An 11,081-nucleotide genomic window follows, 5' to 3' on the forward strand; every position below is an offset into this window, starting at 1 on the left:
GGAAAAAAAAAAAACACACTAAAAAATACTAACATATGGGTTTAGAATGAAAATGTTGCCACTTTAGATTAGGAGCCCATATTCACTATCAACTAAGAGTTTTTAGAGTCCGATTAAAGGATTCAATCTAAAATATGTTCATGCAGAATAAGACATTAATATGTGCTTTATAAATACTAATAAACAGCCAATATGCTAGTAATATGGTTTGTTAATAGTGAGAATTGGACCTTAAAATAAAGTGTGACCGACATTTATAATGATACAAAAGATTTGTAACATTCTATTTCAAATACATGTTATACCTTTTTAAATGTTGATACAAAAATGTTATGTATCATGATACATGTAGTTTTTTTAAGCAATTATTTCATATACACTGAACAAAATTATAAACGCAACACTTTTGTTTTTGCCCCCATTTGTCATGAGCTGAACTCAAAGAGATGCATTTTATTGATGGTATTTTGAAAGCACAGAGATACCATGACAAGATCCTGAGGCCCATTGTTGTGCCATTCATCCACGACCATCACCTCATGTTGCAGCATGATAATGCACGGAGTAAAACTGCACATTTTAGAGTGGCCTTTTATTGTGGCCAGCCTAAGGCACACCTGTGCAATAATCATGCTGTCTAATCAGCATCTTGATATGCCACACCTGTGAAGTGGATGGATTATCTCGGCAAAGGAGAAGTGCTCACTAACACAGATTTAGACAGATTTGTGAACAATATTTGAGAGAAATAGGCCTTTTGTGTACATAGAAAAAGTCTTAGATCTTTGAGTTCAGCTCATGACAAATGGGGGCAAAAACAAAAGTGTTGCGTTTATAATTTTGTTCAGTGTAGTAGTGTTATCCCCCCGGAGCCGCGTGGACTTCTTTTATAATGGATGGGTGCAATTTTTTGGACTTCAAATTTTGGGCTACCATCCACTCCCATTATAAAGCATGGATTAGCCTGGACATTATTTAATATAACTCCGATTGTATTCGTCTGAAAGAAGAATGTCATATACACCTAGGATGGCTTGAGGGTAAATCATGGGGTAATTTTCATTTTTGGGTGAACTATCCCTTTAAGGGCATTGTGACAAGTCAGTTACTCCCTTGGGAATCTGTAAGAAAGTTGTATCTTCTGTTGTCTGATTTGATCTAATTTCAAGTGCTTATGGAAAGGAAATACCTTCAAGGGAGAAGCGATAAAGCTCATTGGTCAAGTTAGAAACCAGATCACCGGTGGGGCTCATCTCCCGCAGATAGTAAATCCGTTTGATGAAGTCTGTGACCACAGCATTGACCACATCTCCATACTGAACTGAGTCCTTTGGATGCAGCATGCGTTTGTTCAGCACTGTCCGCAGTTTGTACCATTTCTCTCCTTCTCTGTTAAAGAACATATTGTCTTTTCAGAAGGGCAACAATAAGAGTTCATAAGCTTACATAACATCACAGGACTACATAAGCCAAATGCACTTTGGCTGTATAAAATCTCCAGACATGACTAGTCTTACGTAATGTATGTTACAAAACAAACCTGTTAGAGATACCAAACAACTGTATAAAACATTTTTACTCTGTGAAAGGGCCGTAGCCGATGCCTTTCATGTCACGGTACTCTGTCCACAAAGTCATGTCTCCTCTGGAAGGAAACTTCTCATCTTTTCTAAGGAGTTCCTCCAGTAAGTCCACACTGTTTACTGAAATGGCTTGGAAGTTTCCAGCATTCACTTTGTACAAAGGGCCATAAAGCTGTTTTTCATATAACTGGAGAGATGAAAAAACAAGTGGTGAAGAACAAATTAGATGTGCTAGTGAAGAAACATCTGGTTGATTTTGAGATAAATTGCATTTTATCTCTAAATTGTTTCAGAGCAACAAACATCAGACTGAGATCACAACTAATACACTGAATTATTTAAAAGTGTTCAATTATACAAGACAGTTGTTTCCTTGCTATTCAATGTCCTTAAAAGTAAAAACATAGACAGTCTGAATACATAAAGGGAGGCATTAATCATTTACAGTCACACGATAAACAAACTATGGCTGTGGTATCTCTCTCTGTACCTGCAGCTCATGCATGCGATTCAGGTACCGTTTAAAGATCAGTCTGTGCATCATCTCAAAGGTTCTGATCTCTGGGAGGTCAGCCACAGTCTTGAGCTTCCCGTGGCTGTCCTGGACAGTGACAGAAGCAGCAGCATTACCCACTGTCCCTCTCCTGACGTCTGTGGCCACTGTCATGGGCCTCAGAAAACCGAATCTGATCCTTCTTTCTGCAGAGCTCACTAAAAGACGACCAGCCATTATGGAAGTGGAGAGAAGAGTGAGGCAAAACATGATACTGTTTCACATGGGAGGGAGAGGGAGGTGGGGCAAAGCCTCTCTAGTTAACCCTTCCCTATCTGCTGTAATTTAATACTGTGTGTGGATTTTTGTTTTAAAAGGTGAAACACCATTATCATGCACATAATGATACTGTAAGAATACTGCCATCAACTGGAACATTTTCTGCTCTTTAAAAATGTCATCATTTACTCAGCCACATGTTGTTTCCAAACCTTTGTCTTTCCTCTGTGGAACACAAAAGCTGCTCTTTTTCATACAATGAAAGTGAATGTTGACCACGGCTATCCCTGTCCTCATACTGTTTTGGAAAACAATAGTGTGAACATTCTACTAAATTTCTCCTTATGTGTTACAACCAAAGCAATAAGGTCAGGCAGGTTTGGAATTACATTAAGGCTGAGGAAACAATGACATTTTGGGTGAACTATCCCTTTAACATTCACCTTTCTTCCAATTCCTACAGGGCATAGTGAACAAATGCAAACAAAAGGTTTTGAACCTTTTCAGAATCACATACCTGTATTTACAATGGCTGTTTTCCTTAAAAGAAATTAGCTGTTTAGTAAAAAAATGTCTTTCAATCACCTAAAAAGTTTAGATAATGTATATAATATTGATGTTATGAACAACAACAACAAGTAAATATTATATTCCACTTTCACAGACATGATTCAGTATACACAAAGCAAATCTCAGGAGAACCGTAATATACTGATCATTCCTGCAAATGAAACTCATGACTGTAAACAATGAGACAGACAATTAGTGCATAATAAATGGTGCATCTGTTGTTGCTTAACCAATAACAGTAACAACAGAAGAAATACACACATTTTTCACAATTCTTTTGGATTTTATTACTCCCGTGTGTGAAAAGCCTTCATCCAGGGGTAAATTTCAAAGAATGATTCATTCATTCTGTTTATCACTCGCCTGTTTGCTCAGTCTGCATCATACAAAAGTCTGTACTGTCTGTGTAGTCTTCACTCCTTCATCTCTGCAATGTTTTTGATGGAGCCAGCCAGGTCTGTCTTGTAGAGCATGAAGTGTCCTTGCACCTGAGCAGCACTGAGCTCTGTGTGTGCTGTCAGTGCTTGCTCGGCGAACCGCTCAGCCCCAGCTGCAGACTCCTGAGGGTAAAACCTCCGGAACATCTGAGTCAGCTGCCAGTGAGAGCAGTGGCCCACATACTGCTTCAGATCAACACGGCCAGGTCGGACAAGAGCCGGATCAAGTCTTCAGCACACAGAGGAGAAAAAAAGAGAAAGGGGAGAAAATAAAACAATACCATGTATAACAACAATAAACACAGGTGATCATGACTATTGGGTACTTACTTAAACATATAAAATATATTTTACGTATTAAATATATGTGACCCTGGACCACAAAACTGTGTCTTTTAAGTCGCTGGGGTATATTTGTAGCAATAGCCAAAAAAACATTGTATGGGTCAAAATTATAGATTTTTCTTTTATGCCAAAAATCATTAGGAAAAGATCACGTTCCATGAAGATATTTTGTAAATTTCCTACTGTAAATATATTAAAACTTAATTTATGATTAGTAATATGCATTGCTAAGAACTTAATTTGGACAACTTGATTCAAAGGTGATTTTCTCAATATTTTGATTTTTTTGCACCCTCAGATTCCAGATATTCAAATAGTTGTATCTCGGCCAAATATTGTCCTATCCTAACAAACCATACATCAATGGAAAGCTTTCAGCTTTCAGATGATGTATAAATCTCAATTTCGAAAAATTGACAATTATGACTGGTTTTGTGGTCCAGGGTCACATATATTATATTGAATTTATATATTAAATATAAAATATAATACACATTTCGATAAATATTCAATTATCTGCTAAAATCTGCTTATCACTATCTTGAACTGTAAAACAAAAGTTTATTACCACTAATCTTCGTTATGTTTATAGAGGCAAAAGGGCAAGATGACAAGGATTTTACATTCCAACTTACATCAAAACAAAAAAGTAATGCACAATGAACAAGCTGCAGTATTGAGCTTTACCTCTCAATGAAATTAGTTGTCATGAACACATTTCGGGCCTCTGAAGATGCCACTCCACCCAGAGCATTGAGAAGTCCACTGAAAGTGAGTCTTCCCATGCCCTGATAGGCCAGTGGAGCTGTGAGAACAAGACAAGGAAGAATAAATGAGATCAACAAGAGCAGAAATATTTCATGGTGCTGTTAATGCCATGGCTAGAGACCAAACTATTATCATAATTAATCACATGTGATTGTAATTACATTATACTCCAAACAGACAGTGAGAGTTCAGAAGCACTGCAGTCTGTAAGACATACTCTCAGTGGGCAGCAGCTCCCGGCTGACGAAGGCTGCATCCACGTCCTCTAGCAGGATGATGCTTTGCTGTGGAGCGACACTCAGCAGGTGGTTGAGGCGATCGTCAGACAGGCTGCGGTCACTGAGACTCATCAGACAGATGCTGTAACCCAGCTCGCCTGCTAATGCAGTTCTGAAATACCACAAGAATGGTAATGGTACTTGGGACTCCAAATTGTACATTTAACTGATTGCTTTCTTGAAGTCATATTATACTTATACTTATTATTTTTAAAAAATGGTTCTTGCACGGCAGTATAAAATTAGCAACATATACTATTGCATTTTGTCTAGTTTGTTTGTTTGTTTATTTATTTTCTTCTTAACGCCATTCCAACATCTATGGCTATATTCATGGCAAGAACCAGTTAATACACAAGTCTGCATTTTGCCTAGTAACAGATTATTAGAGTCAATAAATACATATATACATAATATTATAAGTATATGTAGCACTGTTCATAACTTTGGGGTCTCTAAGATTTGTACTATTTTTAAATAGGTCTCTTATGCTCACCAAGGCTGCATTTATTTGATCCAAAACAAAAACAGTAATAATAGTAATGCTGTGAAATATTAATACTATTTAAAACAACTGTTTCCAATTGTAATATGCTTTAAAATGTTATTTATTTCTGTGATGGCAAAGGTGATTTTCAGCAGCCATTACTCCAGCCTTCAGTGTCACATGACCCTTTAGAAATCATTCTAATATGATGATTTGGTGTTCAAGTTTATTATTACAATCATCTATGTTCAAAACAGTTGTGCTGCTTAATTTTTTTGTGGAAACCATGATACATTTTTTTCCAGGATCCTCTGATGAATAGAAAGTTCAAAAGAATAGCATTTATTTGATACAGAATATAAGAATAACACTTGGTCCTCTCAGATATTTATATTCATATTGTTGTAACTTTGTCTGTCTACTCTGCACCAATCTACACTCTGTATACTTTATCAGACACTATTATTCATAGTAACATCTACTATAAACAAAGAGACTGTGCTTACATGAAGCTGCTCTTTCCACAGCCTGGGGGTCCATACAGCAGATATCCCCTCCTATATGGAATGCCTGATTGAAACATATTCATCAACAAAAAAATTAATTAAAACATAAAACAATCAAAAAAGCAACCCTTTTATTTATTATTATAAAGATTTCACATTACATTAGAGGTGCGCATGCATTTTTTTCCTTATATTTTTAAGTATGAAAAATGCTTTTTTCACCTCTGTCAGTGTACCACTTAGGATTGCCAATGAACTCCTTTACATCATCCACGATCCTCTCCGCCAAACCATTCTCCAGCACTACTGAAGACAGAGGTCGTCTTCGCCTTGGAAACCCGAACGGCCTCCACTCTGCTCCAAGTGCAGTGTACATCACAGTTCGGCCCTCTTCTTGCTTTAAAGCAAGTTCACGTGCTGCACGGACACAGAATCAATCATTAAGACTGCAACATATTTTTGAAAAATTCAGCTGATGGTCTACTATACGTGTGAAATTCACAGCAGGTGCTGACACAACACTGCCGAATGAAGGAAAAATTAATAAAACAAAATCTAGCTGCTCATACCTTCTTGAAGTATGTTGAAGAATATTTGGCGGTCTCTGCCCAGAGCAGTGAAGGTGACGGACTCCCAGGGTGTTCCAGTGTGCCAAGTCCACCATCTGCTTTTCTCTGGTCCTCTCCACTCTGATCCACTTCCTGCCATACCTGAAAACACAAAGCCTCAGTCAGAGACATGGATAACTATGTGCTGGATTGATCTCTGAGAGAAAATCAAATAAGCAGCACATTGAATTTAAAATGTCCAAAGTAACATCACAATATATTCTGATCGTACCAAATGATGTGGTTGCCTGGACTCGGATGGAAGTCAAACTGTGTATGGACTCGTCCACTCTCATGCTGCATGTATGAGGTCTCTACACTCAGATGCTGGGTGTGTTTGGCATGTTTAGTGATCCAGCTTAAGAGCCAGTGATAACTTTTATCTCTGCTTGGGACCTCCAGCGTGATCATGTAATGTCTTCTGAAGAAGATCATGCCGACCTGTGCCCCTTTTCTGGCAACCGCAAGTGCTGTGCCAATACCAACTAGTCCAAATCCTGCCCCAAAGTAAGGGTTGTCCTTAAGGGCTCCAATAAAATCTGACAGGGTCATGATGAAGGTGTCTTCAGGATCTCTTATTCAGTCAGGAAAAGCTTTTTTGTCCCTTCATTGCAATATGCAGCCTACATTCACAGCAGAGGAGGTGAAACCATTTTCATTTTAATTTTGATGAGAGCCTTGAGACTGGTAAAACATTATGGCAAGCTGTCACTGATCAGGTCTATCTTTTTATTTAAATAAATGCAGATTTAAAAAGTCTCTATACTTACGGCAGAGGAAATATCACACCGCATTTTAGCTTAAAGTAAACGAAAAAAAGCGAATAAAATGCAATAAAACACACCCTTTCTACAGTAACCCAGCGTTGTCTCTCATTGATGATTCAACAAATAGTTATTTTGGGTGAGTCGAATCTTTTCCATGACTGATTCCATGAACCGATTCACAAATCAATCATGTTTTAAATTCGCATTATTTTGAATCAGTTCTTTTAGACGAACTGTTCAAAAGAACCGATTCACTCAAATGAAATAAGCAAATCACATGGCGACCTCTGTGTTGTTTCCGTTGTTCAACTGTAGAGCATGTGCTGATTAACTGTAGGGCATATGAAAGGGAAAGAATACAGTTAAAAGAGGAATTAAAATCTGACGGCATTAATTCTATGACATTACAGAATGTGTTAAACAGTTCTCATAAAGGTTATAAAGCTCTTATTAATTTTCTGAAAATAACAAATGTATATAATAAAATATAGGTAGAAGGTTGTTTTTTTTCTTTTTTTGAGAATTAGCATTTCCCTTGATATCAGCGCCTCACACTCCATCCCAGTAGGTGGCGGAATATGCACCAAAAGCTGGTTTGCCAACCGCCATTAAACATCATAAGAAGAAGAAGTTTCCGTTGTTCAGGAAAATAGTTCCGTGTGAATTGTGTTTCACATTAATAGTTCCGTTGTGACTGTTTACGACGCAGTCGCGTTATGACACTTTTAGGTATTCTTATAAATAACTGTCTGTAGATTTTGTGTATTTTAAAATGGATTATTCTCCGCTATGTATACTAAATTATGATGTCAGAATTCATTTTCCTCATTTCTAGAAAAATTCTAGAAATGACGCCGCTTACATTGTTTCCATCCACACAAATGAAGGTAATTTCTTATTATATAATTGAAGTCATAATTAATGTGTATTAACATAGTACAGTATTAATGCATTATCATGTTTATTCATCTCTTGATGATGATTATATTCGCGTTGTTTGCTTTAATTGAACACATCTGCTGTTCCTTGAAGATGCGTTGTTTATTTGTTTATCAGAGCAAATGAAACAAGAACCACCGCGCAGGAGGTCCAAAATTTGTTTAATAAAAACATATTTTCTCCAACAAAACATGTTCACTCTTTCAATCTCAAGTCTGGTAATCCAGAAGTCAGTTAATCACATTTTGATCTCCCTGGTGATGCAGAACAGTCGTGTTGCTGCCCTGGGAGACGGAAACACTTAATGGTCCTGATGCTGTAATAGAGTTTTACCCCTCTCTAGAGTTGATTTTATCCCTCACTGACTGATGTCCTGTCGAGTTTGACCCAAACATGCACCAACAAGAGCCTGGATGTGATGCAGAACAACTCAAGCATGTGGAAAATAATGTAGCAGATACACCGGAAGGTAAAATACAACAATACTTACAAAACCATGTTTAATTAATTATATATTCAGTAAGATATAGTCCTTTGGCATGCATGGGTCTCTGGAATATTTGATTTCAATTGGTCAGTTGCTAGACTCACATCTCTCATATCTGTGTCTCCTCCTTAAATAATTACTACTCAGATTAATGTTTCACGTGTATTTATTTGTTTATAAATATAATGTACAATCAGTCAGTCTTTACTGCAAAATAAACCAAGACAGGGTGATCTCTGAAAGAGTTTATGTTGAGATAAGCTGAAAATATTATCCCACTTATATATATTGTATGAGTTTGGCCTGTTTTACAGCTTTGACAGCTTACAGATAATAAGTGTATTATTTTCTATCTGATATAGCTTTGTCTCAGTCGAAGGGGACGGATATGGCTGTGCAACCTAGAAGCAAGAAAAGTAAATCCAAAAAATTGAAAGCATCAACAAAAAAGGGGAAAAAATGTACTACCATTAGCCAAGAAAAGCCTTTATCTAAAGGTAAATATCATGAATGTTAATAGATGTTGTAATTAAAATAATTGTAATCCCAGGTCTGATTTACGGCGTCTTTCTGTTTAGTGGGACATGTTGCAGAGGGCACCGAACACATGTTTCGCACCCACATCTGCTCTGAATGCAGACGCTGCTTCAAGACACGCTCCCATTTGATAGAACACATGCGTATTCATTTTCCTGACCCCAGTCTGCAATGTCCAACCTGTAAACACTACTTCACCAGCAAGAGTAAGCTACGCATCCACATGCTAAGAGAGACGGGACAGAAACTGCACCGCTGTAATCTATGTGAGTATAGAGCGGTGGAACGTAACTCTCTGCGACGACACCTTTCCAGCATGCATGGGCATCAAGAAGATGATGCTCCCAATGGAGAGTTGTTTAAGTGCCCAACTTGCCAAAAGACTTTCAGTCAGAGTCAGGCATTAAAAAGCCATATGAAGTCTCACAATAAGACACAAGATGGACAGCCGTTACCTTGCTTCCATAACGGCTGCTCATTTCAGTGTACAGAAAAGAAGCGGCTTCTAAAGCATGTGTTAGATGCTCACCAAACTGAGGCCGTCGAGTGCCATCATCATGCCTGCGGCGCCTTCTTCGGGAGCCTGGAAGACATGGAGAAACATTTCCGCACACATCAGGCTTATCACTGCCCCCACTGTGACTTCTCATGCTCAAATAAGAGCCTTTTTCAGCAGCACAAAAGACAAGGACATCCAGGGAATCAAGAACTGAACTGTAGCTTCTGCCCTTTCTCAACCCTCAACCCTGTGGAGTTCGATCAACATGTTGGTCGCTTTCATGCCAGTGAGAAAACACACCACTGCTCACAATGCAGCTTTGTAACAGCTCACAAAAGAGTCCTGAAAAGACACATGCTGATGCATACTGGTAAGATATTCAGTTGTTCTACTTAGTTCTTATAAGTGTTTATAGGTATAATTCACTCAAAAATGAATATTCGGTCATAATTTTTTCAGTCTTGTTATTTCAGCCTTGTATTATTTCTTTTTTTTTTTTTTTCATGAAAAACTCAAACTTGGATCATGATTGGTTTATACGTCTCTAAAAACCTTCTCAAAAACAACAAAAGTAGTCCATACAACCTGTGTGATATATTCCAAGTATTGTGAAATAATACAGGTTTAGGTATCTTCCCCTCTGCTGTAACTCTCATATAGTTTGTACAAAGCTATAGTTTAGCTGTAGCAAACTTGAGTATAGCAAGTCCCTAAGTATAAATCACCATCTGTTTTCATTCTTTGGAAAAGAGCAGGTTGGACATCTTTGTTTGCATTTCACAGAGGAAAGAAAATTATATAGTGTTTTAAACAACATAACAGTAAATGATGACAAAAGGTTAATTTTTGAATGAACTATTCCTTCAGAATTGCACATTGGCCATAAATAGATGGATAACATTTGTATTTACAGGTGAAAAGCCCCACAAATGTACACTATGTGACTTCAGATGTCGTGATGAGACATACCTTTCACAGCACATGCTGACGCACTCTAATGACAAACAGCACATGTGCTCAGAATGTGGATATGTTACGAAATGGAAACACTACCTCAGTGTCCATATGCGTAAACATGCAGGAGATCTAAGGTACGTACCTTGACTGAAATTAAAATATGATAATAAAAAGAACCATTTCCGTTTACTCACCTGCCTCTCATCTCTCTCAGGTACAAATGTAATCAGTGTCCATATCGTTGCCATCGCATCGACCAGCTGAACAGCCATAAACTCCGTCACCAGGAAAAATCCTTGATCTGTGAGGTGTGTGCATACTCCTGCAAGAGAAAGACTGAACTGCGCAGCCATATGCAGCTCAAGCACTCAGCAAATGCAGATCCACAACCTCCTGTTTACCAGTGCAAGTTTTGCCCTTACACAACAAAGTACCGGCAAGCCCTGCATAGCCACGAAAACTGCAGGCACACCCGGACACGCATGTTCCGCTGCGCACTCTGCCACTACACCACATTTAGCAACACCAGCCTCTTACTGCA

The 11,081-nt window shown here is 38.0% G+C and overlaps 2 protein-coding genes and 1 pseudogene across 2 annotated transcripts in view; 1 reads left to right on the forward strand and 2 right to left on the reverse strand.

Annotated features, from left to right (window-relative positions):
• Positions 1-2,339, reverse strand: part of LOC107660625 (sterol 26-hydroxylase, mitochondrial-like) — a 6,068-nt gene extending 3,729 nt beyond the window's left edge. Inside the window, exons 1-3 of the mRNA XM_016449990.1 lie at positions 2,074-2,339; positions 1,580-1,770; positions 1,190-1,389 (exon numbers count right to left, since the gene is read on the reverse strand). Of these exons, the coding sequence (XP_016305476.1) occupies positions 1,190-1,389; positions 1,580-1,770; positions 2,074-2,313 (631 nt within the window). The 5' untranslated portion in view covers positions 2,314-2,339. The remainder of the gene's footprint in view (positions 1-1,189; positions 1,390-1,579; positions 1,771-2,073) is intronic.
• Positions 2,340-3,141: 802 nt separating this feature from the next.
• Positions 3,142-7,107, reverse strand: LOC107660627 (mitochondrial chaperone BCS1-like; annotated as a pseudogene).
• Positions 7,108-7,789: 682 nt separating this feature from the next.
• Positions 7,790-11,081, forward strand: part of LOC107660657 (zinc finger protein 142-like) — a 12,861-nt gene continuing 9,569 nt past the window's right edge. The window contains exons 1-7 of the mRNA XM_016450045.1: positions 7,790-7,850; positions 7,957-8,008; positions 8,404-8,529; positions 8,910-9,044; positions 9,126-9,953; positions 10,497-10,674; positions 10,755-11,078. Of these exons, the coding sequence (XP_016305531.1) occupies positions 8,454-8,529; positions 8,910-9,044; positions 9,126-9,953; positions 10,497-10,674; positions 10,755-11,078 (1,541 nt within the window). The 5' untranslated portion in view covers positions 7,790-7,850; positions 7,957-8,008; positions 8,404-8,453. The remainder of the gene's footprint in view (positions 7,851-7,956; positions 8,009-8,403; positions 8,530-8,909; positions 9,045-9,125; positions 9,954-10,496; positions 10,675-10,754; positions 11,079-11,081) is intronic.

Source organism: Sinocyclocheilus anshuiensis, unplaced genomic scaffold, assembly GCF_001515605.1.
Source record: "Sinocyclocheilus anshuiensis isolate Anshui unplaced genomic scaffold, SAMN03320099.WGS_v1.1 scaffold627, whole genome shotgun sequence".
In the NCBI taxonomy this organism is placed as follows: Eukaryota; Metazoa; Chordata; class Actinopteri; order Cypriniformes; family Cyprinidae; genus Sinocyclocheilus; species Sinocyclocheilus anshuiensis.